The sequence below is a fragment of the Poecilia formosa genome, unplaced genomic scaffold (assembly GCF_000485575.1).
Source record: "Poecilia formosa unplaced genomic scaffold, Poecilia_formosa-5.1.2 Scaffold236, whole genome shotgun sequence".
In the NCBI taxonomy this organism is placed as follows: domain Eukaryota; kingdom Metazoa; phylum Chordata; class Actinopteri; order Cyprinodontiformes; family Poeciliidae; genus Poecilia; species Poecilia formosa.
In genome coordinates, this window is record NW_006800175.1 from 541680 (window position 1) to 565993 (window position 24314).

The window sequence follows — 24314 nt, forward strand, 5'->3', positions numbered from 1 at the left end:
GAGCTTCCAGGTCACAGGGAGTAGAAGGCGTGACTGACTAAAGAATATTCAAATTTACCGATTTCCAGTTTCAGTGCTTAAAAGGGAGAGTATTTCTAAAAACCTAGTTTTAGTAAAAAAAAAAAAAAAAAATTAAAACAGTAAGACATGCTTTCTTTTAACACGATATTTAGCATTATTTATATATTTATACCACACATACGTTACATTATTAACACGTCATATGGGAAACTCCGAAGAATAGATGTTTAAAAAAATTATTTTCTTCTTTTTTTCATGCCTAAATTAGGTTTTTTGAATTTACCCATTTAGTAAATACGGATGTTAGCTGATTACATAAAAAAAAAACCAAAAAAAAAACAATCAAATAAACCTTTAACACCAAAAGTGTGATTCTGAGTCACTAAGTGCTGATAACTTGTTGAACCACTGGCGTTATTCAGTATCGACTTCCTCTGGAAATGAACATATTTGTGTGAAATTGTTGGAAAACACATGATTCCTGTGGAAATCCGTCATATTAGCTAAAGGCGATGTAAGACTAACTGTTCTCTTCGGCATTCGCTGAATTCCTCACGCTTTGCTCTCCTTTTATGTCCACATCCAGTCATTAAGAAACTTCCCGCACAAATCCAATAAAGGAACAACAAGCCTTCTCATCAGCCGTCTGGTGGTGCAGCGTTTGTTTCCTGTTGCAAGAATGAGGCTATTATCATGAAAAACCAGCATTAAAATTTAATTTGACATCTTCCCTCTTCTTGTATAGGAGAAACGACGCAAAATGAGGGGAAAATTTATTCAAAAGGAAACATTTTTTACCTTTGCTATGAAAATAATGAGTTATTTATGGTAAAGATGAGTAAACCTGAACCATAATCTGAGTAAATCCCTCAATAAGAAATATTCATTTTCACGGGCTCCTCAACGGAGCTGCTATATAAACACTATTAATTAATAATTAATGACTCTCTCTTCCACTGGGGTTTACCTATAATGCGGCACACAGGCCTATTTGTCTGAGCCTCTGGCAACAAGTTTGGACCAGAACCCATATTTATCTTAATCCCACGCACAGAGAAGAGGATGGCGGTAACGGAAAAAAGAAAAATCCAGAAGCTCACTCTCAGAAAACTGCAGCAGAAATTGGTATTTTGGGGCCATCGACTCGCCATTAGAACCATTAGACACTAACTGGTTGTAGAGAGAAGAAGAAAAAACATTCTGTCTCCTGCTTAGAAATGCAAACGTGGAGTTTTATCAACTTCTCAGCGTTGCTTGGATAACTTGAGGTACTGGTTGCACTGGTGCACCTATTGTCTTTTTTTAGATGTAAAAGGACAGAAATGAGCTGCATTGCATTTTTATGGGTTTCTCCCCTGCAGCAGTCCCTATTGTTTTTTTTAATTACTGTCCAAAAAGGCAGTATTGACTGAATGATTAACTAACAATCTAGTGAACATAAAGTTCTTTACTATAAGCAGGATCTAACAATATAAGAAACTTACTGAAAAAAAGGTTTTCCAACTGAACATTTCTTTACTTTTAAGACATTTTTCTTACGAAGAATAATTTCGGACTTCAACTTAGTGAAGATACGTTTTTCTGTGGTAACATTAACTGGATCATCAACTCGTTTCATGGCTTCGTGTCAGACTGTTAGTATCTTCGGACGGTTCAGGCCTCAACTTTTCATTATTTTCCCTCCTCATCCATGCTACATCCCCAACGTTTATCTGACCAGCCGTATTCTCAACTCTGTGTGACTGCAGCACACAAGCACCTACAGGAATTAAAGGAAGCATCCACCGTTCACCATCTCTGGTCGATTTAGAAAACTTTGCCGGCCTAAGGTGTATCTGTTGACTTTTGTGAAACAGCCACCGATGACATTGAGAAATTAGTTTGCATGTGCGACTGCAGTCCTGAATTTGGCTTAAAAGATAAGGCGATAAAGTGTAAGAGCACCACAATGTCAATTGATAAGTACAGAGGAGGATCTGTGATGCTGCGGGCCAATGAATTTAATATACCAACAAAATCGAAAATTAGGTCTATTAGCAGTGGATCTTGTAGCAAGATACATTTAAATTTTCTATGAAATGTAATTTAAGGTATTAGATATTGCAACTGCAAAGAAAGCAACTTTTTTTATTATTATCATGGTATTTACACTCCTTATCCAGACGGATGGTGCTTTAGAGTAAAGATCCATCTTCCTTTAGTGAGTAGTTTTGCAGAGATTTTGTGGCTGCAAGGCAGCAGCAGAAGCTCAGCGTGTTAAAGAAGGAAACATAAATATACCTGAAAGGGTCTCAGAGTGAACTTCATACCAAAGTGACACCTGATATATGAACTTCAAGATGAATAACCGTCTTAATTCACTAATCAATACCTTAACTTCTATTGTTGACATATTGAGGAAAACCCCTCAAAAAAAGAAATATTAACACCATCTAATGTGGAATTTCCAATTAAGTAAAGCAGTCGAAATGAAGAAGTCTTATAACTGCTCCTCTGACGAAGCACTAATACTTTTAAAAGGTCGCGACCTTAGTGACAGGTCTTCCTGGAAAGACGATACTGATGAACGTTGGCTAGTTATTCAGCAAAAAATGCTTCTCAGTCCAGTCATTCAGGCCATTTTTCCCCAACAGCCAGCAGCCTGTAGCAGTTTCTGCTCCACTGGCAACACCCCATTTCAGAGATCTAATCTCAGGATCAACAATTTGCGTTTATGCGATCCAGAAGGCTTTCTGTAACTAGTTAAGTTGCAGAAAAACAAGGTATTTTTGGTCTAGTTTCTAATGCAAATATCTTAGTGCATTTGAAATAAGACGAAACTAAAATACAAGTAAATTTTCGAGAAAAAGGAGCTTGTTTTAAATCTTATTTAATATGGATGAAGACGCATTAGTTCCACTGGCAGATTATTTAACTTATATCTATTTCATCAATTTTAAGGAAGTAAAACAAGCCACTACATCTTGCTAAAAAGTTACTTGCAAGTTAGTTTTGTCTTATTTCAAGTGCACCAAGATACTTGCACAAGAAACTAGACCAATGATGCTTGGTAACATTTTATCTTTTTGCAGTGTAAACACTGGTTTGTGATGTATTACTGCTCCTTCTTATCAATGAAAGCACAAGTCCAGGCGCACACTTTAATTCAGCTTGTTTTATCCGGGTTGTAAAAGTTGAAGGGTCCCCGTCCCTTTCATTTCTCCATGCGCCTTTCAATCCTCTCAAACAAGGGAGGCTAAATATTTACACGTCAGCCTTTGCTTGCCTAACGATAAAGCTGAACTCACTCAACAGAGCAAATTCATTTTTTCTTTTTTCTTTTTTTTTTTGTTTCAGACAAAACACGATGACATGATGAGCACCAGGCCGCTTTGCGACGGCGTTCCCTTCCCACAGGTTCGACCTCCTTTTCAGGATATGGCAGGGCTCAGAGACCCGGGGGTCCGCCGGGGCGGGCGCAGCATCACAACCCTGCTGACACTGCGGTCTTCGTGAAAAGAGGCAATCTGTGCGTTTAGAAATGGCTCCGGCCCAAAAGAGATTAAACAGAGGTGGGCTGGATCGCCATGTGAAGAGCGTTGCAGACAAAGACAACAGCTGAGAGATCACACATCGTCACAGAACAACCAGGCGGCCACTAAACAGGCGTCAAACGTATTTTAATAACTATTAAACCAAACCCAAACGAGAGAATTTACAAACTATTAACCAAAGGCACATGCAAATTGAAGCGATTTTGTAAATTCATTAATTCATTCAGCAGCAGAGCTGTATAAAAGCCAGCAGGATACAAACTTGATGACATTTGAGAGGAAGTGAAAAGAAGAAACTCAACCAGAAATGAGCTGATTCCTCTCTTGTTTATCCCCAATGTCTAATCTGCTTACAGGGCAACAAAGTTCTCTGGGATTTTAAGTGACAGACTAAAACAAAGAAGTGCACAATTGTAAATTTGCTAGAAAATGATTCATGATATTTAATATGTTCTTGACAGGAAAGATGGAGGTAGAGAGGGGGGGAAAACCTGCAGTAAATGACCCAAAAGGACGATTGGCTCAGTTACATCCAAGAAGTTTGTTTTTGACATGAAACAAGAGGCATTTCTGAAAAGATAACAAAGCTGTGTAAAATTATTTTTTAATCACTTTTATTTACATCTTGTTTCAAAAATAGGATATGGACGATTATTTAAACACATTTGAGTAATCAGTGGACAAATATTCATAGCATTGCAGCCCTCCTGATCAAGTTTCTGCATGTTTCTACTGGAATGTTGACTATTTATGTTATTAATGATGAGCTTTGAGGTTGAAAGCGCTCCTCCTTGCCATTACCCTAATCTTTAGCTCCCTCCAGATTCTGAATCAGATTTTGTGGCCTTAATAAAATGTGAAAAACCTCAAGAGATTTAAACACTTTTCAAAAACACAGACAGACATCTATTTTTGCCCAACGTATTTTGCTGCTTTTCAAAACATCTCAGGAAAAAGGCTGGAGGAAGAAATCAATTAAAAAAATGTCACCACATGTCAAAATGCTTTCCATACATCGTGTGTAAGTAAAGCCATAAAACATCAAGGAGTTTTTACACCCAGCAGTCAAATGGGCTTCCCTCTATACAATACACTGCAGCAATCTCACACTAAAGGAGCTAAATCTAATCTGAGATAAATCAGCAGCAGCTAGAAATTCCCCGTCCTGTTTCTGTCTGATAGTGAAAAGAACAACAGCCATCAGCAGGAAGAGGAAACAATGTCCAGCATCACCACAGCAGAGGAGGAAGAGGAGGATAAGACATGTTAAAAACTGAAAATCCCCCATCGGCTGAACAATAGATTCAATTTGTACATGTGTAACAATTAACAGGGAGCGTAAAACTGCTCTCCCCATCCAAGATGTGGAATTCCTCATGAAGGGAACACAATCTGTTCTGCGGATGAAAGGCTCCCAGGAACCCGGCTGAATGTGGAGGCTTCTGGGACGAGGCATTTCTCAGTCTGGTGCTGCATTTGTCTCGTTTGGCACAAAGCGCTGATTAGATTCACAATCTGGCTCATAAAGACGTCGCAGTGTACAGAACTATACGGCTGAAGGGACTGCGAACGATAACAGGATGTACTGCACATGTTTTACTGCATCTGGAGAGCAATTTCAGCACAAAACTGGAAAAAGTTTATCTACGTGATGAGCATCCTTGGCCTGAACTGGTGTGATAATGAATAATGAATCTATAACTGTGTCGCTCATGGTGGCAGCATGTTGGAGTAGCTCCATCAGTTCAGATCCTTCAGGCTCTGCTCAGTGTAGGGAAGGGAACCTCTGACACTTGAATCGATACCAATATCCGCTACCTGAGAGTCCGTATTGGTACTCAATGGTACCAATTTTCGGTTCTTTTGAACTATCTTTTTTTAGGGCTGTGTAATAATATTGATTTTGAGATATATATCGATATTTTCTTTCCTAGAAAAATATTGATATTCATCCGCAAGTATCGTAACATCCAACTGTCACCTTGCTCACTCACTGCTTGCTTCGCCGGGAGAGTGATTAGGTCATCAGGCTTAGAGTGATTCCTTCAGATGTTAAGTGTCAAAGTTAAAAAGATATCAAACTATTCAGAGCAGGGTACTTGCTCTGAATAGTAGTTTGTAGCTTACAGTAGAAATTGTAAGCTACAGTTTGTACTATTTCAATTAAAAGAAACATGTTTTCTCACTACTTCTTTGATTCATTTTGTCCAGCTGTCGACTTTAAGTCTGTGTCCATGCCCAACCAGACCCAGGTATTGTGTAGTTGGTGCTTTTAATCAGTTTTCAGTTAAATTAATTCAATCCAACTCTATAAGTCACAAAATGTCACCAAAATCACACTGTCCTTCTAAAATCTTTCATAAAATCACAAAAGTGTATTGAATTGTATCATTTGTTGAATATCGCAATATATATCGTATCATGAGAAGAATATAGTGTATCGTATCATGAGATTATTGTATCACTACAGCCCTACTTTTTTATTTAATATATTTATTTCTCAATATATATAATTTAACAAATATATCAATACAAAATCCAACTCTTTGTATTGTAACATCACAGCTATTTAAAGTGGAAACTCTTCAGATCAACTAATGCAGTGTTTTGTCTTATTGCACAAATTAAAATCCAGCACCATGTATTCCTATTTGTCATTTCCCTTGTAAGAAAAACTGTGTGATGGAGATCCATGGAAGGCAAATAAGTTTAAATCAAATAAGCAAAAGAGGATAGTGTTAAAATAAATAAAAGGTATTTAGTTTTACAAATGAGGTGACTTGACAGATGCAGGCGTGCTAACGGCGGCTAATGCAGGAGTTGTAGAAGTCAATTTGCGCACTCTTCAGCCTTAACAAAAATCTTGTGCTTCACTATTTATTCTCGCAAACTGTGTTTCCACCGCTGGCCTTGTACTTCATGTCGCAAATATTGCAACGAGCGTAATACGTGCCGCATTTTTGAAAAGTACAGCCGTACCTTTGAGCGTTTCCCATTGGCCATGCTTTGTTTACCGAATCAGCGGCTGCTGACGTCATTACGCTCTTGCGCGTGCTATGCTGCATTCAGGACAAGCATGGAAAATTCCCCACTCTTCTTCCATACTGTCCTAATGATGCATTTAGGTGCCGAAACATGGTACTTTTTGAGTTTACGTGAACAGGTACTCGGTAGTACCGACAGAATTCGGTTGGTACTTATAAAAGTCTCGAATTTGGTACCCATCGCTGGCTCAGGCTCAGTAGGACCAACACAGATGGATGCAGGCATGTTGCCCTCACTTCTCAATTCCTTCTTCATGTGTTTGTGTTTACTTTCATGCACATCATCTGACTCTGGCAGGTTCTCCATCCTGTTGTCCGTTTGTCTGCCTCTACATTAGTAACATAATGAACACTCAACAGCAGGAGCAGCGGGAGGGAAGGAGCCTCAATGCAGCCCCTTAAATAGGGCCTTTAGGTTGAAAAGCTACCATTTGGGCGTCTATTTAACGAGCACATGCCACCAGATGTGTCACCCTGTCAGCTTGCCTTCCTGCAGCACCAGGAGTGGGTTCAACCTGCCAGACTGCGGACCCACGGATGCTGAAGAACCGGGCTGCTGTTTTTAGAGCGTTCTGCGACTTTGTGAAGAACAACAGCGGTCACCTGTAGATCAGACATCTGTGTCTAGGCAAGTGCTCACTGATAAAGATAAAAGACATTGAAACCAAAAGGCAGGAGAGGTAGGATCCCCAGGGGGCCCCCCCATCTGTTGTGAGCAAATAAACAGTGAATGTGAATGAACAGACCTTTTCCCCTGCAGACATGCAGAACCATTAATCAGGACCAGGATGCGCCTGCTGGGTTCGCACTGACAGGTCAGCAGCATCAGACTCTCCTCCTCCCCTCACTGTATCTCCATTAGAGCTTGGAGGCGTCAGTTGGCTGCCACTCACTATCACTGTTTTCACAACTGTCCTCCATGGATAACCAGAAAAGAGAAAAAAAAAAAGAAAAGAAAGCTGCACAGGAGGAGCCGAATGATTTATGAGCTGCCATTTACAGCACCAATAAATAAACATTTGCTTTAGGAGCTGCTGTAACTGCAGGAGACCCAAGGAGCCCAGGCTGGCACACCTTTCCCATCGTAAAGGCTTATTGTGGTAAATAAACAGTTAACTCCATGTAAATAGTGCTTACATGGAGTTAGTGTTACAGCTGTGATCATCTGGGCCCCTAAAATTAGGATTTTCTAATTGATATGTTTTTAACCAGCAAAGTTCTCAGAAGATAGTAGTAACAAAATCTAGTACTATTACATCTTATGATAATAAAACAGCAAAAATATTTCTTCATTGTTAAAATGAAAGTTGGTTTAGTGAAGAATCAAGTAGTTGCATTCAGTGGAGTTATTATTTATTGTCTTAGTAAAGCTCAACGTAGTCGGCTTGTGACCCAAATCCAAAGATTTTCAACTAGATCAGCATCAAAAAGTGATGAGCCATTCATAAAGTCAAAAATCTGAAATTTTGCCAGTGAGTGAAAGCACCAATTTCACTACCAATGTCAGTGTGTTCAGTTTTCAGCTTTTCGGTGTGGGTCGTTTTCTCTATTGAGTCACTTTCAACTTTACATTCATCACTTCTATCACCACTCATATCAAAGTTTGCAGCATTTTATGTCGAGTTATTCAAACTGAGTGGATTTATTTGTACCGACTTATACAAGATAGAGAATATTGTGTTAACCAATCCACCATCTTACCAGAAGGTAAACGCATTAAGAAAGTTGTTTGATAATCTTAACCAAACTAATCACAAGAATAGATGGTAAACTCTGTTTTACAGTGACTGTGGTTTAGCAGAGGCCTATTCAAAGTCCAGACTTAAACCCTGTGGACAGGCTGTTCATGTTCAGACATTGATCAATTGGAACATTTCTACAAAAAAGAGTCATTGCCAGTTATTGAAGACACAACCATTGGTTTAGTTATCATTTTGTCATCATTAGAAAATGGTCTTTTCTGTTTACTCTAGTTCTGTTTGTCTGATATTTAAACCTGTTGAATGATCTGAGGCACAAAGAGAAGAACAAAACACATTTTCAGGAGAGCAACTAGTTTTCCTTTCAATTACAGCGAAGTTTAAATGAGTTTAAATGCAAAGACAGTTGGGTAAAAACCAGACATTTTCGCCCCTGGATTTATGTGAATCAAGCACATTCAGTCCACTACAAGCGCGGGTCCTGGTAAAATATTTACTACCATTGCTTAACTAGCCACTGGGCTTTCTAGGAATATAATAAAAAATGCATTTTTACCCCATTTAAATGAAAATTAGCATTTTCCAAGAGCTACATCTTTAAAACATGCCTGACTAACTCTTTATCTATTTAATACTGATTCAAGTGAAGGTGGTGGGAGCATCATGCTGTGGGGATGCTTTTCTTCAGCAGGGACAGAAAAGTTGGGAAATACTAGAAGAAAATCTGTTAAAGGCTGCATGAGACTTGGGGAGAAATTAATCCTCCAGGTGGAGAATTAACCAAAAACATAAAAAATACAGCCAGAGTTACAGTTGAATGGTTTGTATTAAAACGTCTTCACTACAGAACCAGACATGTTCACACTTTTGGAAACCTGTGCTATTTTCAACCAGAACATGGCCTTAAACCCAGTTGGCAAACACAACTTGTCCTGCATCCCCAGAAGTAAGATAAGACGAGCCCACCCCCCCTGCTCGCTCCAAACAGGCTGAATGTGGAGGAGGAGCTGAAGGGGTGACAGGGTGCAAGCAAAGATAGTAAAAAAGGAGGAGCTCCAACTGCATGATTCAGCAGAGGTATCAATTCCCACAGATGGGAAGTTTTCTCCTATTGGCTCACAGAGGTGGGGGAGTAAAAAGGCAATCAAAGCCACTCCAGGGACTCTGCCGGTCAAAAATGAGGCACATCACTGAGCCTGCATGGGGCTCAAGCGTGAGGTTTAAGGTGATAAACAGAAGAAAAAAATATAGTGGAGATAACTGGAAATATCTTTGTCATTTTGAGAACATTGTAAAGGAAAAGTCTTCTTAAAAGCAGCCTTTTCTTCTCCAAAAGAAGAAAAGACTTCCTTCAAGCAATCTTAAAATGTTTCAGATTAAAATTCCTTTAGGCTTTCTCATTTTTAGGCAAAGATTTGTTCTTGGGCTTTTACTGCAGTTTTTATTAAGGTTAATTCACACCACCCCTGTTGAGTCAGCTTAACTGAAGTCTGGTTTGTTTTGTCTAGAAAGTCTGGATCGTTAGAGAAGCTGTGAATGCGTGATCAAAATCTGATGCCGACAAAAAAAACCCCAAAAAAACAAACAAACAAACTCTGGTCCATCTAAAAACCTCAGTCTCTATTCTTTTGTAGTGAACATTGCCATTGTTTGAATGCAAATGTGAATACCAAGTGGACCAGAGACAGCTTCAAATGCAGGAAGAGAACTATAGCGCAGGGCATTCTGGGTAAATGCAACCAAAACAAACTCACGAGTCCTGCACTAGTGGAAGAAGTAGCTTGTGGTCTTTTGTTAAAGATTAAAGAACAACTTCTAAAATTTGACGCCATTTTTTGTTGATATTTTGTAAAGAAGGTGGTCACATTCAGTGTCTTCTTCTGAGGTTTTCATGTCATTTCCTTAAAAAGGTAGTGATGCAGCGCCACCACAGGTGAGAGGGGGAACAGGTTTATAAAAGTGTTTGTTTCATCTGACACACTGCAGTGTGACATCGAACCACACCAACTGAAAATGTAACAAATATCGCAACTTTGGTCCCCAATCAAATCTACCAAACTATCTGGTGTGCAAACAGCCTTGCTAGTCAAGATTCTGAACACCTTTGATAAACTGTTGTAATCAGTTAATCTAATTTTTTGTTTGTGAAGATGTAATATTAGGAAAATCTGGATGTTTTTCAATAATACACCATGGGTTTCCATTCAGAATGTTGTCAGCCCGCCCAAGGCCGACCTGTCTGGGTTGACAAGCGGGTTTTACAGCCTCTAATTATTTGTAGTTTGAATTCAGGTCAGCTCAGAGAAGGAATGAAGAAAAGCCAATTTTTAAAAAAATATTTCATCATTAACGTTTGTGATTTCTTTTTAAGATCAGAAAGCGAGAAAAAAAATTATTAAAATTGGAAATCCAATTTGGCATGAAAAAAGTCTGAGATTTTATTTTTAAGGCCTGCTTTCTGCATTTTTTGTGTGTGTTTGAGCCAGAGAGCCACTCAGCCATAGAAATCCTAACACATCTGGGCAGCAGAGGTTATTTTCCACAGTAACATGTCCTACATGACACATCAAGTAAATTCTGCTAATCTAGATAATTTGCTTTTGCCGTTCCTCTTTGAATTTCTGTCAGACCACATGGTTAGAAAGACATCCTTGCCATTGAAATATCTCTTGTTGTATCAACCTTCTAATCTACTCTGCAGCTCCAGGAACAAAACCAAACGAGGAGAATTCAGTTTTTATTTTCCAGAAAACTGCTGAAACACAGAGTTCCTTTAAATCAAGGTTATAAACCCATTTGCTCAGAGTTACCTTTGATTAATAATAACTGGAATATCATAAACTGCTGTTTGCAAGTTTGTTTTTTTTTGCTTGTTTGTTGTTTCACAGAACTCTGAATTACCTGATTTCTTGGCTTAAAATGCAGATAAGTAAATTATGATTGATGGAGGAGATGGTGTGAACCCAATTCTCTCTCTGCCTTTGGTTCTTTACACTTTTTACAAGAAGGGTCACAGCAGACTCTACCTGCTGAGAAGGCTGAGGTGATTTGGACTGCAGGGGGCAGTCTACCACCCCATGTATGAAGCTGTTGCTGCACTGGAGAACTCCTACTGTGACAGACTGCTGCATCCCAAGTGAACAAAGAAGTGTTATCATAGATCCTTCCTCCCAACAACTGTTAGATTTTATAACCATTGCTGCTCCCAATAAATTAATGTATTTGCATACCTGCCGGTTTTTGTACATCTCTGTTGTTTGAACAGTTTTATTTTAATAGTCTGCTTTTAATCCAAAAATACAAGCACAATTTGTAAATGATTTCAATAAATCTTCTCAGATGCACCTTTGGATCGGAGTTGCAACTTTTAATTATTCCAAAGCATTTTATGTTGTAATTTTGCCATAACTGCATTGTATCTTAACCGTAATTCTGTTTTTATATGTTTTATCTTTTTATATTCGTGTGAATTTACATGCCCTGGAGCTATTGCACAATAATTTCTCCATTGTGGGTCAATAAAAGTCCACAAGTAAAAAGATTTGACTCTTAGAGGTTATTAAGAGGAAATCTTTCTATCCCATTTACCAAAAAGCTACACATGAAAGGAGATTTTTGGATATTTGACAAATTAAAGATATCTTGAGGATGAACACAAATTCCAATTAAGAGCATAAAAAAGTTTCAGTCCAAGCCTCTGTTGTTAGAACAGTGGTTTTATTGTTACTCTGCAGTCCTGCCGCTCCTTCAGGCACATCATAAAGTGTGTCGCAAGAACGGAAGATATGAAAGAACTTTGACAAAGCAGGAATTTTTACAACTTCCCCTAGGTTCTAATCTTACATCAACACTCTGGAGGAGCTCTGAAACTCTCTCATCATGTTTGGCATCATTGCAACATGTGGGCGTTGCCCTTTCACTGATGTGGATAGAAACAACAAAGGAGGTCCATTCGTCTCTTGCTCCTCCTTCGCTGTCAGCTCCATACGGGAGTATGGAAAGCGGCCTAATAAACGTGCGGGCATGTTTCGTTTCAACCGCCAGCCCTCACGCTCGCACAGTGGCAGGACACATAAACATAAAATGTAGGTCAGTTAAACAGTTTGTGTCTGTTCTCCTCCCCGCATGCCTGAGCTGGACCGACGGCGAGAAAGTCCAACACGCCGGCTGCAGATTGTGACTCATCTCTCCCGGACAACCTGGGAACCTCGTTTTTTTTCTCACTTTCTCCTCCTTCGGCCTGCACCCCCTCCTCATTCCTGTTAAGCAGCACCGCAGAGCTCCTGTCCTGCTGTCTGAGGGGATCATGTTTCCTCTTCACTGTGACTGAACTCAGACCAAACACAGTGTGTTTAAAGCTGCGTGTCATTCTGAGGCATGAGCTGTGTCAGGATTCTTGCAGGGAGCAAAGAGAAGAGGATCAAGCAGTTGCAAGATGAAAACACCCAGCATGTCGAGTTATACAGTGAACCCCCGCCTATTTGCAGTTCAGCATCTGATTTTTCTGGGGAACGTAACCCTGAAATATTTGCAGAAAATTCCCTTTTTAGTGGATTATTTTGTAGAGGATATTTAAATTCTTTGTTGCCAGGCCTGTTGCAATAAGCAATAAATCAATTAATCGCATGATAAATTAAAACAAGCTCAATGATTTACATTTGCATAACTTATTGTTTTTCTCTATTCCCTTTCTTCCTATCAAAAACTGGATGACAAAAGTCTTCAGTCTGTTGCTTGGGTCTCTGCTCTTGCTTATTCTCGAACCGTGTTCAGAGCTTTTAGCTTTTAGTGTCTGTTTGGTCAGATGTTACGAGTTTGCACGGTTATTACCAATAAATGCTGCAGGACTTCCCAGGAGTTCTGCACACGGGTTCTTGTGAAGTTTGAAATGTCTTGCCCAGAAAGGACTTTATTCTTTTTATGACACCCTGAGTAGAAGAACAAATTTCTCCGTGTTTGCAGAGTGTGTACAGACCTTAGGGGGGGACACGCTACACGCTTCTCTCCACCTTCTGTTCATTTTGCTAGGTATAATTAGCTTTTCTTCCAAAATCAACGCCTTCTGCAGTTATCCATGACATTCAACTGTTACTGTGCTTTAGGCTAAAGTGTTCCTAAAATCTGCAACCCTGAGAAGACTGTTGTTGCGGGAAATTAATGTAGAATCCTCTGGACTTTTAAACTATATTTCATTTTTAGGTCATTAGGGGATAAATCTGATAGGTTTTATAAATGGCTTAGTGTACTCTTATTTAAGAAATGTTCCTTGTTTGTAGTATGTGTAGACTAAGAGAGAGAGAGCCAAACCAGCAAGGATTTCACAGTATTTTCCTAGTGTACTTAGTGCTGAACTGTGCGTGGTTTGGGATGTGTGTGTCACGTTTGGTTCAATCCATCCCAAAAATGGTGGTGTTACACCAGTACAAAGGCAAGGTGCGACATCAAGGTCAGTTGAAGACAAAGACAAAGTAGTCCCACCATTAGAGAAGCAGGCCAGCAGCAGCATTGTTTCATTTGTGACAAAAATTGCGTCATTTTGTTCTCCGCCTCATGTTGTCCCTGGGGACAAACCTTTCGCCCCCTTTCACATGCGGAGCCACTGTCAGAATTTCTTGGGTGTGTTCGTTTATGCGAAAAACTGCCCCAACCACTCAACTTCCAGAAGCCGGTTTTTCAGCCAGGGAGCAGGTTGAATAGTTTTGAGGAGCGATTGTCCAAGATGGATGTACTGTTGGACCAAAACACTGAGCTTCCCCTTTTAGGTTCTGGTCCAATGGAGAGGGCGAACACCCCACTGATGTTTTCTGTTCTCTTTTTTTGGCGTCCAATAACGTCATTAAAAAAATTAGACGTTGCAGCTCATCAACAATCAATAGTCGTTCCTCTTTGTCATGGCTGATGTATTTACTATGCTGTTGTAAACTACACATATGCCAAAACAACATAAAATCCATTTTTTTAATGTCCATAGTATGATGTTTGATTGGCCATTAAAGTCTACCCTGCACCTTACAGAGAACATGTGGAGCATTGTCAAGAAGAAGATGAGATACCAAAACCAACGATGCAAACAAGCCGAGGGTCACAATTAAAGCAACTTGTGCTTCATTAACACCTCTGCTGTGATCCCATCCATGCAGTAATTCATATATAATGAGCAGCTCTGATGAAGTACTTAGTGTATGTACTGTACAGCATATAAACATACTTCATACAGACCTGAAACTTCAGAGCCACATAAAGACAGTTACAAAGTCGACCTTCTGTCACCTGAAGAACAAGATATAGAAAAACTCATCCGTGCGTTTATCTTTAGTCTAATTTACTACTGTGTCATCACCAGTACCTAAAAAAAAAAATCAATCAGAACGCTGCTGCTGATCCAGAACGCTGCTGCTGGCATTCTCACTAAAACCAGAAAGATAGAGCACATCACATTTCTAAAGTCCTTACAATGACTGCCAGTAGGTCAGAGAATAGACTTTAAAATGTGTTTGTTAGTTTATAAATCACTGAATGGCTTAGCACCAAAATACATTACATATCTGCTGCTGTTACATCAACATTCTGATTCTGCTCTGCATTCCCAGAACCAGAACCAAACATGGAGAAGGAGGATTCAGCTTCTGTGCAGCACGAATCTGGAACAAACTTCCAGAAAACTGCAAAACAGCTGAAACACTGAACTCCTTTAAATCAAGGCTAAAAACCCAGGGGTTTATAGTTGCCTTTGATTAGCAGTAAATGGAACGTGGATCAACATATTTGCCAGATGGTTTTGATGATATTTAACAAAATGTAATGTTTATTTATTGTTTCATAATTGATAACTGTGGTGTTTTTGTGATGTAAAGCACTTTCAACTGCCTTGCTGCTGAAATATGCTGTAGAAATAAACTGGACTTAACTTTTCAATACGACCAAATTTCTATATTTAAAAAGTGTTATTGCTTAAATACTATATATAATGCAGCTGAATGTTGTACTTTGATTAGCTCTAAGAAGCTAATAAATAAATATATAACTATGTGTATCCAAGTTTCATTTTTTGCATTTCATCACTGAAATAAACTTGTTCAAAATTTTAAAATTTATTGAGAAGCACCTGAAATACCGCACAACAATAAACATAAACATCTAAACAGCTCAAAAACAGTTGTTTTGCAAAATGCTTAAAAACTGCTGCAGAACCACAGGATGCAGAGCATGTGGACCTCCTCCGTCCAAACCACGCGGCAGCATTTTCCTGAAAAGTCTCGCATTCCCAGACTCGAAGCTGGCAGCGAACAGCAAGTTCATCCTCGCTGACTGACGAGACAGCTAGCACATGAGGCGAAGCAGGGCGTGAAGTTATTGTATAAAAACGATGCTGCAAAACGAGCGAAAAGATTCAACTGGCAGACGAGCAACGTTTTAAGGAGGATCAGATGCTTTAATCTATTCCAGCTTCCAGGATGGAAAAATGTCGTCAGATTACATAACAGCAGACCTCTGTGTCCTCTAAGTATGTATCACTGCGGCGAGGAATTCAGCTTTTCCTGAACGTTTCCTGGAAATCACGCAGATCTTATATTTCAAGCTGCAAGACTTTTATTATAAGCAGGACTTTAAGGATTGTTGTCGATGTCTTGGTGTTGTACTTTTATTTGCAATGTTCTAAATGTACAATAAGATAAACAGTTGGAGATTTATTAATATACAAACCACAACTTCCAAGAGTTTTTAGTTTCTAACAACACAAATAAGCCGCTCTGTTACTTTTTTCCATGTTTAATGTATGTTTGTTTTACTATAGTTTGATCATTTCTTCTGACTCCAAAATCCATATTCAGATTGAATAAGCTCTTGCTCTTTTTGTGTCCATAGAGTCGTTGGATATTGAAGACAATCTGTTAAATCTCTCTTTGTTTTGCTAAATTACAATAAAGAGAAACTCTGCGGGACGGTTGACATGTTTAAGGCCATCTGGACGACACAAGAGTGAATCTGCTGTAGAATAAAAAGGTTTTAATCCATTTCCGATGCAACAGTTGTTTCCAAATCTGGTGCAGATGCAGCTTTGGAAATAGAGGTTTTGTCTGTTTATACTAATGTTTGGGATTCCTAAAAACACATTCAGGATGTTTACAATAGGGAATTAGCTCTTTGTTTTTCTTGGAACAAGACGATCTATGCAAATCAGTTTAAATACTTAGCATAAGAAAAGGTGCTACTGGATAATTTGTATCTAATCAAAATCTTATAAACCATGAGATCATCATAAATAATTAATTAATTAAGCAATTTTAGCATCTCACAAAACAAACAAGCTAAGAAAAAAAAGACGATATCCTGCAAAGCTTTAAAAGAGAAATAATTCCTGATATTTCCTTCACTCTGTTTTCTAATATTAATATCTGAAAACAGTAGAAACAGCACAATTACACTGAAGGGAAAGGAATAGGGAGAAAACTGGTTCAAACTACCAAAAGGTTAAAGCATGGTAAAAACAAAACAAACTAAAAACAAGCCCTCTGCAGAGCTTGTTTGATCGCTCCAGGCTCATCTGGAGCGATGTGGATGAAGCGCTGATTGAAACAAGATTCAAAATCTAAAGTATCAGGTGTGCAGAGATAACACAAACCCAGAGGAATTAGTTAGAGTGGACGGACTTATAAAAAGTAGATGAACACAATCAAATTAGCATAAGAGACTGTCTGCTTTACAGTAAAAAACAGAAGGTTCTATCATGATGTGTGGAGGAATTAACACATCTGATAGGAATTCAAACTCGCCCTGCAGTACAGCAACAATTCAGCCACTCACTGTCTGATTCCAGTTTATTTCTCCTTAACCAACCTGTGATTTAGAAACCAGTAAAACTGACCAAGACTGTGGCCATATTTTGTTGTTTTTTTTTTTTATCTGCAGTTGAAAGAAGGTTACATTAAGTACTTTGAACTGCCTTGTTGCTGAAAATGTGACATATAAATAAAATTACCTTACCTAAGTGTTTGACAGAACTGGGCTAAACCTCAGTGCATGTATTTTTAGTGGCGCAGGACCTGGTTATATGCTGAAAATTTGGCCACAGAAATGTGGTTTGAAATGGCAGTTGTAACCAGGATAGAAAAATATATTACTTATTTTACATCCAAAATACAGCTTACTACTCTAGAGAGCGCTGCAAGGCACCAGATAAACATCTTGCATCATCCCAATGTCCAAACTACTCTTTGTGAGCTTTAGCATCTCGCTAGCTGAAACGTACATCGGTTGTGGCAGCTGGGGGAGATATAATAGCTTCTGTGTGATTTTTAACATTCACATGGCAACTTTTTACTTAGAACTGGTGTTTCATCGGACCCAACCTCAGTCGAGAAAATGCAGATGATTGTGGAACTTTCTTTAGTAGCTTGAAGTAGCCAATAAACTACAATTTATTTTAGAATAATTCTATCCCGTTTCAGCTTTCTTGCATTAACGCCTGCCATCAATTATAGAGAATCTAAAGAAACGTAAAGTTCAACTGTTCTAGTAGGATTTTCCTGACATCTGTTCATTTATGTCAGTTTGCAGATGTTAGAAATGGTCAAAAGGATCTCACTGTACAAAGGCATCAGTCAGGAGAAGGATACACAAAATCTCCACAGCATTTTAAATACACAATGAACTCCTGCAATGCTAGTTGACACGCTATTGGTTGACGTTTGCAAAGCAGCCAGTACAGGAGTACTATTTTTTTTTTTCCTTGATGCTGATTGGTTGTACCAAAAAGAGTAGAGTTAAATTAGACCGTGGATTTTAGCTTCTGTCACAGTCCTAAGATTAGCACTTATTAATACAAATTAAGCTAATTTTCATTTGTTTGGACTATTAAATTAGGCTTTAATGAGCATTTTTAGACAGAGTCTCAAGTATCTGTGAATGTTAGGTATTTGCAGGTGACTGTGCTCCCTAATCTCTGCGAATATTGGTGATCCACTGTAGAATGTAGGAAATGTATTAACTTATTCATCTACATTAATTATTTAATTCATTTGGTTAATATCACATATTCTTCCCTGTAGATAATAGAAACCCCTCTACAGAGGTTTTGGTTTTGGAGCTCCACACAAAGACCACCATCTGGCCACCATGTTAAAACTTTCTGGAGACACCCCTGCTCTCATGTCTGAAGAGGCTACACGCCATCCTCTTTTACTGCTTTTTACAGCACATATTCACCAACAAATGGTTTAAAAAAATACACCTTCTAAGATCTGTGCTTGCAGCATGGAAGGTTTGTGCGACCCGTGAAGAAAACCTGAGGATTCAGGACCCACGTGCATTTACACAGAGCTCTCACTGATGCCTATTGTTATCTTTTGTTATGATCCTGAACTGTGCAGTACAGTAACAGCAGAAACAAAGCCATGGTTGAAAGCAGCACAAGCCTTTCTCTTTGTTAAATCCTGTCATCCCGAGCATAAAAACGGAATAAATCTGAAAACAGCATGTTTTAAAGAGCCTGAGCTCCAAACTCTGCAGCATTACCAGGAGTTGGTCAGACAATAGAGACGGAGCAAGCCGAGCACAGCAATCCTCCTGAGAACAATCGCTCCACGCAGGTAGAGATAGTCACATTCACGGTTTATAAAATCCTCCATGCGGTCTCTATGCTTCCAGAAACCGCTTCATGTGAAGTTTACAAGATGCAGACATGAAAGATAAACCAGCTTTACCTGCTCGTGCATCTTAGAGGAAGATTTAGTTTAAAAACCCGCTGCTGTGTCTCAGTTCCTGATGCTCCATCTTTCTGGTCATATTCCGTTTTATTATTATTATTATTATTAATGTCTGCACGATGGAGATGGTCGGAGGCGCGTCTCAACTCGAGCTCACTTCCATGTGCTCGCGACCAGGACCACGCGCTCACAGAGTGAGCAGGGATAGGGCGCGTGACGTCACGGGGAGACTGGAAAAATAGCTCGAGGGACAGGCTGACGTAGAGTCAGGTGTGACGTACAGGTGGAACCTACGTTTCTACGTGAAAATCAAGCATAAAGTTTTATTTTATTGATCAACTATAATAAATGCATTACTCTACTGATTTTAGAATAGCTTAATAGAGCTCGAAAGATTTTTTAATCTAAATTTGCTACTTTTAATGGGAATATTATGTAAGTTCAAGCAGAATTTGATCGAAATGTCAAAAACTTATTTTCAATCTAATATTTTTACGCTATTTTAAAATATTTTTCAGAGTATTTTAACATTTATTTAAACTTGTAAAAGGGTTTTACACATGCTTAAAGTTACAGAATCTGAGCATATTTTCAAAAAGTGTGCACACCATTTTATGGATTATTTAAGAAAAATGTCACTATTTCTATACAATTTTGTGTATTTAATAAAAAGATACAGGTCACACTTTGGATTCCTTGCTCAAAGATGTTTTAGAAGTTATTAAATTTTACATTTTAACTGAAAAACAATTCAGATTAAAATACCATCACCTTTTATGAACCGTTCCCTTTAGATAAAGATCACATGCGTATCCTTAATAATGTCACCACACCCAAATATCTGTCCAGCTCAGATGTAAAGGCTCATGTATGCAGATCTGCCTTCTTTTAATCCTTGTTTACACTTGGATGTTTAGTGCAACACAAAACAGTCAAATTCAAGAAAACATTTTTTTTTATAATTCAAAAGAGATCAAAGAACATATTGCAAAAGAAAAAACAAAAAGTGAGTCTCACTCAGACATTTGCAATTGAAAAATACATTTTCTTAAGAAATATTACCTATTTACAAAACATAAAAATTTATATTTTACTTTGAGCCGTCTGTGAACAGGACAGACCCATTTTAAACATTTTATTAATAAAAATAAACTTTTAAATATTTTATCCACCCATAACTTCAGCTGAGGCAGTTTAAACATTGAAATCAAAGATTCCAAACAATTCAACCCATCAAACATCTGCATGCAACTGTACATCAATTCTTGAACTTTCATAACATAAAAAAAAAGAAAAACATGTCTTAAATGTTATCTTTTAAACACGAGAACCCTGTAGCTGTGCAAGTCTCTGCTTTAAAAGTTCACTTTTCCTCCTCAGCTGCTCCTTGAGTGACACGAGTCTCTGTTCGTCTGACTGCATGCTGTAGATGCACTCTGTCGCCTTCTTCAGGATCACCACCTTGGCCGCCTTCTCGTTGTTGGCCACCTCTGGGATCTCGTCTCGCAGGGCGAAGAAGCTCAGCTTGAGCTCGTTCCTCCTCTGGCGCTCCAGCACGTTGTGAGTCCTTCTCTTGTCGTAGTCCTCGGTGTCGGACGTTCGCGGGCTCGAACACTTGCGGTTGCTGCTGATCTGTTTGAGGACCCTGCTGGAGCTCCCTCCGCTCACTCCTCCTCCTCCTGCTGCTGCTGCGGTGATGCTGCTGCTCTCCAGCTTCAGCCTCTTGACAGCCGGTTGCTCGTGCCTCATGGATGGATGGGCGGCATAATTATGCTGGTGAGTGGAGACGTGGCATCTCTTCAGCACCAGTGGGCTTGCGTGCCGGCTCTCCACTGGGCTGGGGTCGCACCGTTTCACCGCGTGCCTCTTCTCTACGGTGACCACGTCGATTTCCTCATCTTCTTCCTCCTCCTCCTCCTCCTCCTGATCTTCTTCATCCTCATCATCATCTTCTTCTACACAAAAAAAAAAAAATACAAAAAAATAAAAAATAAATCAATCACACCATGCAACTCTTTACATTTAAATCAGCAGTCATGCTCTGGAGAGGGGTGTGTCTGCATGATGGATGCCCAGGGGCTCAGCTAAGTACTTTCTGAGGTGAATGCAGACACATTACAATCACCCTCTGGGGGGGAGAGGGGGTTCACTGCATAAACTGCTCTTAAATACAGAAAATGCCATCATTTTTGGCGCCCCCTCTTGCGCAGCGCCCATTCAGCTTACCTGAGTCACTACAACTGCTGCTGCTCCCGCTGTTGGGCGGCGTGTCCAGCCCCAGATCCTTGCTCCGCACCGTCCCTGCAGTCTGCTTGGGCGTCTCCGCCACCGGGTAGGGAAAAACCACAGACGGATCAATGCACTCCGACGCGGACGTGTTGAGATCCTGCAGGTAGCTGCTGTTCAGCCTCCACGCAGCACCCGCAGCCGGGTCCACCGAAGCGGCTGCAGCAGCGGCGGCGGCGGCGTCTTTCCGCGCGGCTTGCAGCGAGGCCAGCCGCTCCGACACCACCTTCTTCAGCTTGGCCGCCGCCGAGAAGCCGCTCCACATGCAGTCCTGGATGATGATGGACTTGAGGAAGGTCTGCGAGTAGTCTGCGTCGCAGATGATGCTCTGGTTGACCACGTCGTCGCCGAGGAACTCGGTGACCATCTCCAGCTGGTCGGCGGTGGAGGGGAAGAGACTGGACAGCGACGGCCGGCGGCTCGGGGAGAGGGGAGGGGTCGGGAGGAGCTCGAATTTCTTCCAGATGTCTTCGCTCGGCGCCGGAGGCTGCGGCTGCTCCGGGTAGAAGTCCTCCTCCTCGTTGTCATAGTAGAAAAAGGGCTGCAGGGAGTCGTAGTCGTAATCGTAATTCTTATTCGCCAAAACTGAATTCAGCGGCATGATTCCTGTTATGGGGCTCTCCTTATTGCGAAGCTGGCGGAAAAAGAAGAAGAAGAGCAAAATACAGGTTAGGTTTGTAGCAGCAAACAGCTGTTTGGCTCCAATCCTACAAGAGTGTGTGCAACATCACATGGTCACTCCAAAACACTGACCCCTGTGTGTGCGAGTGCACGCGTTGCATGCATGCACAGGTGCTGCAGCAGCAGGTGCATGCAGAAACTAGAACCAGTTAGTAAAATAAGTACGGAGGGGGAACCCCCGCTTTCGCAATGACAACTCTGCAGATCCTCACTCATCCTTACCTTTCAGATTTTGCACAGTGGGCGAAAGGAGGTGCTAAAAAACAACGTGCAGGAAAGTTATTCCACGACGGCTGTGACATTAAATCCTTCCACGGAGGGCGTCGTAAAGCTCAGCGTAGTGGGTACGTAATGAAGCATACGTACAGACGCGACTTGGACCGGACGACCCACAGCGCCTTAAAAGCAGCGTGATACTAGCAACTGCGCGTTCTGCAGCTGCTTATTTAAGCGGGCCGCATCACTCCGTCTGGGATCCTTCCGCCAGTTTTTCCCGCGAAACGGTGACCGGCGACGAAAATGCGCCACGACCCGGTTTTATTTGACGTTTTTAGCAAAACTAAAATAATTTACACTCGATAAGGCTTCACTCCTTCTCACAAGACACGATACAAACGGCAAACGTAGTTTATGGCTGCAATATTTTTCGCCCTTTTAGGATTAAGACGGTATCTAGTTCTTGTGGGAGTGGGAGGGGTCATAGTAGTGTTGACGACCCACAAAAATACTAACAGACGGTAGTAATGACAGGTCGTTATGTCAGGACTGGGCACCATTATATTTTCTCTGCAGAATTTCAACACAGGTTCAGAAGAGTCCATCGACTCATCTTCATCCTGGCTGGGTACTGGCCCATTCTTTGGGTTTACGCCAGATCAGGTGGTTGGTTGTAGGTGAAATTTGCAAAGAAAATATATATATAATAATAATTGGTGGGCCTTTTTTGATAAGCCACAAATGAGAATATTTAAGAACAGGAATAGCGTAGTTTTCACGAATTGTTGCACGAATACGATTTAGAAATCTGTCAATTTGTTCTTAGAATTTTGATTATTACTTTGCATAATTTTTTGGAGGTTTGGCACTTTTTATTTTTACTTTACTTGGCTTTCCAATAATTCAGACATAAATGTCTCATAATTACTACTTCTCTCTGTTACTGAGTCAAACAAGTCAGAAAAGTATGAACATTTTTTACGTATTAGTCTCACTCTGCACTCAAAATATATGCAAGCAAGGCAGAAAAGACTCCCAAACGTAGACGTCTACATAATCAACCCACAACTCATTTGACCAATTTTAACTCATTAATGTAGAGAAAGGCACAATTCACTCTTATTTTTCTATCAAAGTGACGCAAAACGCGTCATGTTTGCGCCGTTTAAACAGCAGTTTTGCAGGACCACAGGTGCTGCAGATCACCTTGGTGTGTGTGCAGCAGCAGCTGACAGCCTTGAACCAGCTGAAACAGGTGATTGCCACAACGCTGAATACCTGCAGTTTGTGGCTGCATGTCAAACATGCAGTCACAAACTTGAATAAAGTGTGGAATATTTACCGCCGTCCTTAGGAAAGAGGATCCTCTTTAACTTGGAGGGATTGGCACCAGTTAAAAACAGGAAGGAAGCAATTAAAGTAATCAGACCCACACCGCAGTTGGACGGAAGAGTGAGCACCGAGGAGGAGTTTTTACGGACTTAGACCGCCCTCTGCTGGTGCATAGGAAGAGCGCAGGATCGCATCTAATGGGTGGGAAAACCAACTCTAGCTGATGAACAAACCACAACTTTTATTGTATCTGCATGAAGGAGGAGTAGACTTAAATTATATTCGTGATTTAAGGGAATAACTTATGACTTTACTGAATTAAAGTATTTTAAAATGTGACTACTCAGCATCAGAACTAGGTAGAGCAACCAAAAAATAAAAGTAGCACCATTTCAACATATTACTAAAAAAAAAAATTGAAAAGGAGCTGACCAAAAGTTTACTCAAGGAAGAATAAAAAATAGCTAAAAAATTATTTCAATATAAAACTTAAGAAATATATATCCACAGTGAAACATTGTGGTGGCTGCATCATGATACAAGTTTAGTTCTCTTCAGATGGGAGCTTGGTAAGGTGGACAAAGTCATGAATAAATAATTATTCAAATGCAAGCCAAAGGGAAAAAACAGGAATTTAAAAAAAATTTCTAGAATCCACGCGTGCAGCTACAGCAACAACAGCCGCCATGACTGTGAGAGAAATGTTAAAGTTTCTCCACAGAAAACTGTTGGGTCTTCTGTGGAGGGCTGTGCACAAGATATGTCTCCAATCAGATGGATTTAGAGACCTGCTGT

The 24314-nt window shown here is 40.0% G+C and overlaps 1 protein-coding gene and 1 long non-coding RNA gene across 6 annotated transcripts in view; both read right to left on the reverse strand.

Annotated features, from left to right (window-relative positions):
- LOC103149784 (uncharacterized) overlaps positions 1-19212 on the reverse strand; it is a 50033-nt gene extending 30821 nt beyond the window's left edge. For all 4 annotated transcript variants that reach the window (XR_001664351.1, XR_001664350.1, XR_001664348.1 and 1 more), the window contains exon 1: positions 19002-19212. This is a non-coding gene — a long non-coding RNA (uncharacterized LOC103149784). The remainder of the gene's footprint in view (positions 1-19001) is intronic.
- A 654-nt stretch (positions 19213-19866) lies between these two features.
- LOC103149787 (transcriptional regulator Myc-like) lies at positions 19867-23696 on the reverse strand. 2 transcript variants are annotated; one of them, XM_007569100.2, is made up of 3 exons: positions 23530-23696; positions 21231-21924; positions 19867-20959 (listed from the first exon to the last, which is right to left on the reverse strand). In XM_007569100.2, exons 2-3 carry the CDS (start codon positions 21889-21891, stop codon positions 20322-20324), a joined length of 1299 nt encoding a protein of 432 aa, XP_007569162.1. In that variant the 5' UTR covers positions 21892-21924; positions 23530-23696; the 3' UTR covers positions 19867-20321. The 2 variants fall into 2 exon arrangements, with proteins under 2 accessions (XP_007569162.1, XP_007569161.1); XM_007569099.2 differs by lacking the exon at positions 23530-23696 and adding an exon at positions 22194-22407.
- Between the last annotated feature and the right edge of the window lie 618 nt (positions 23697-24314).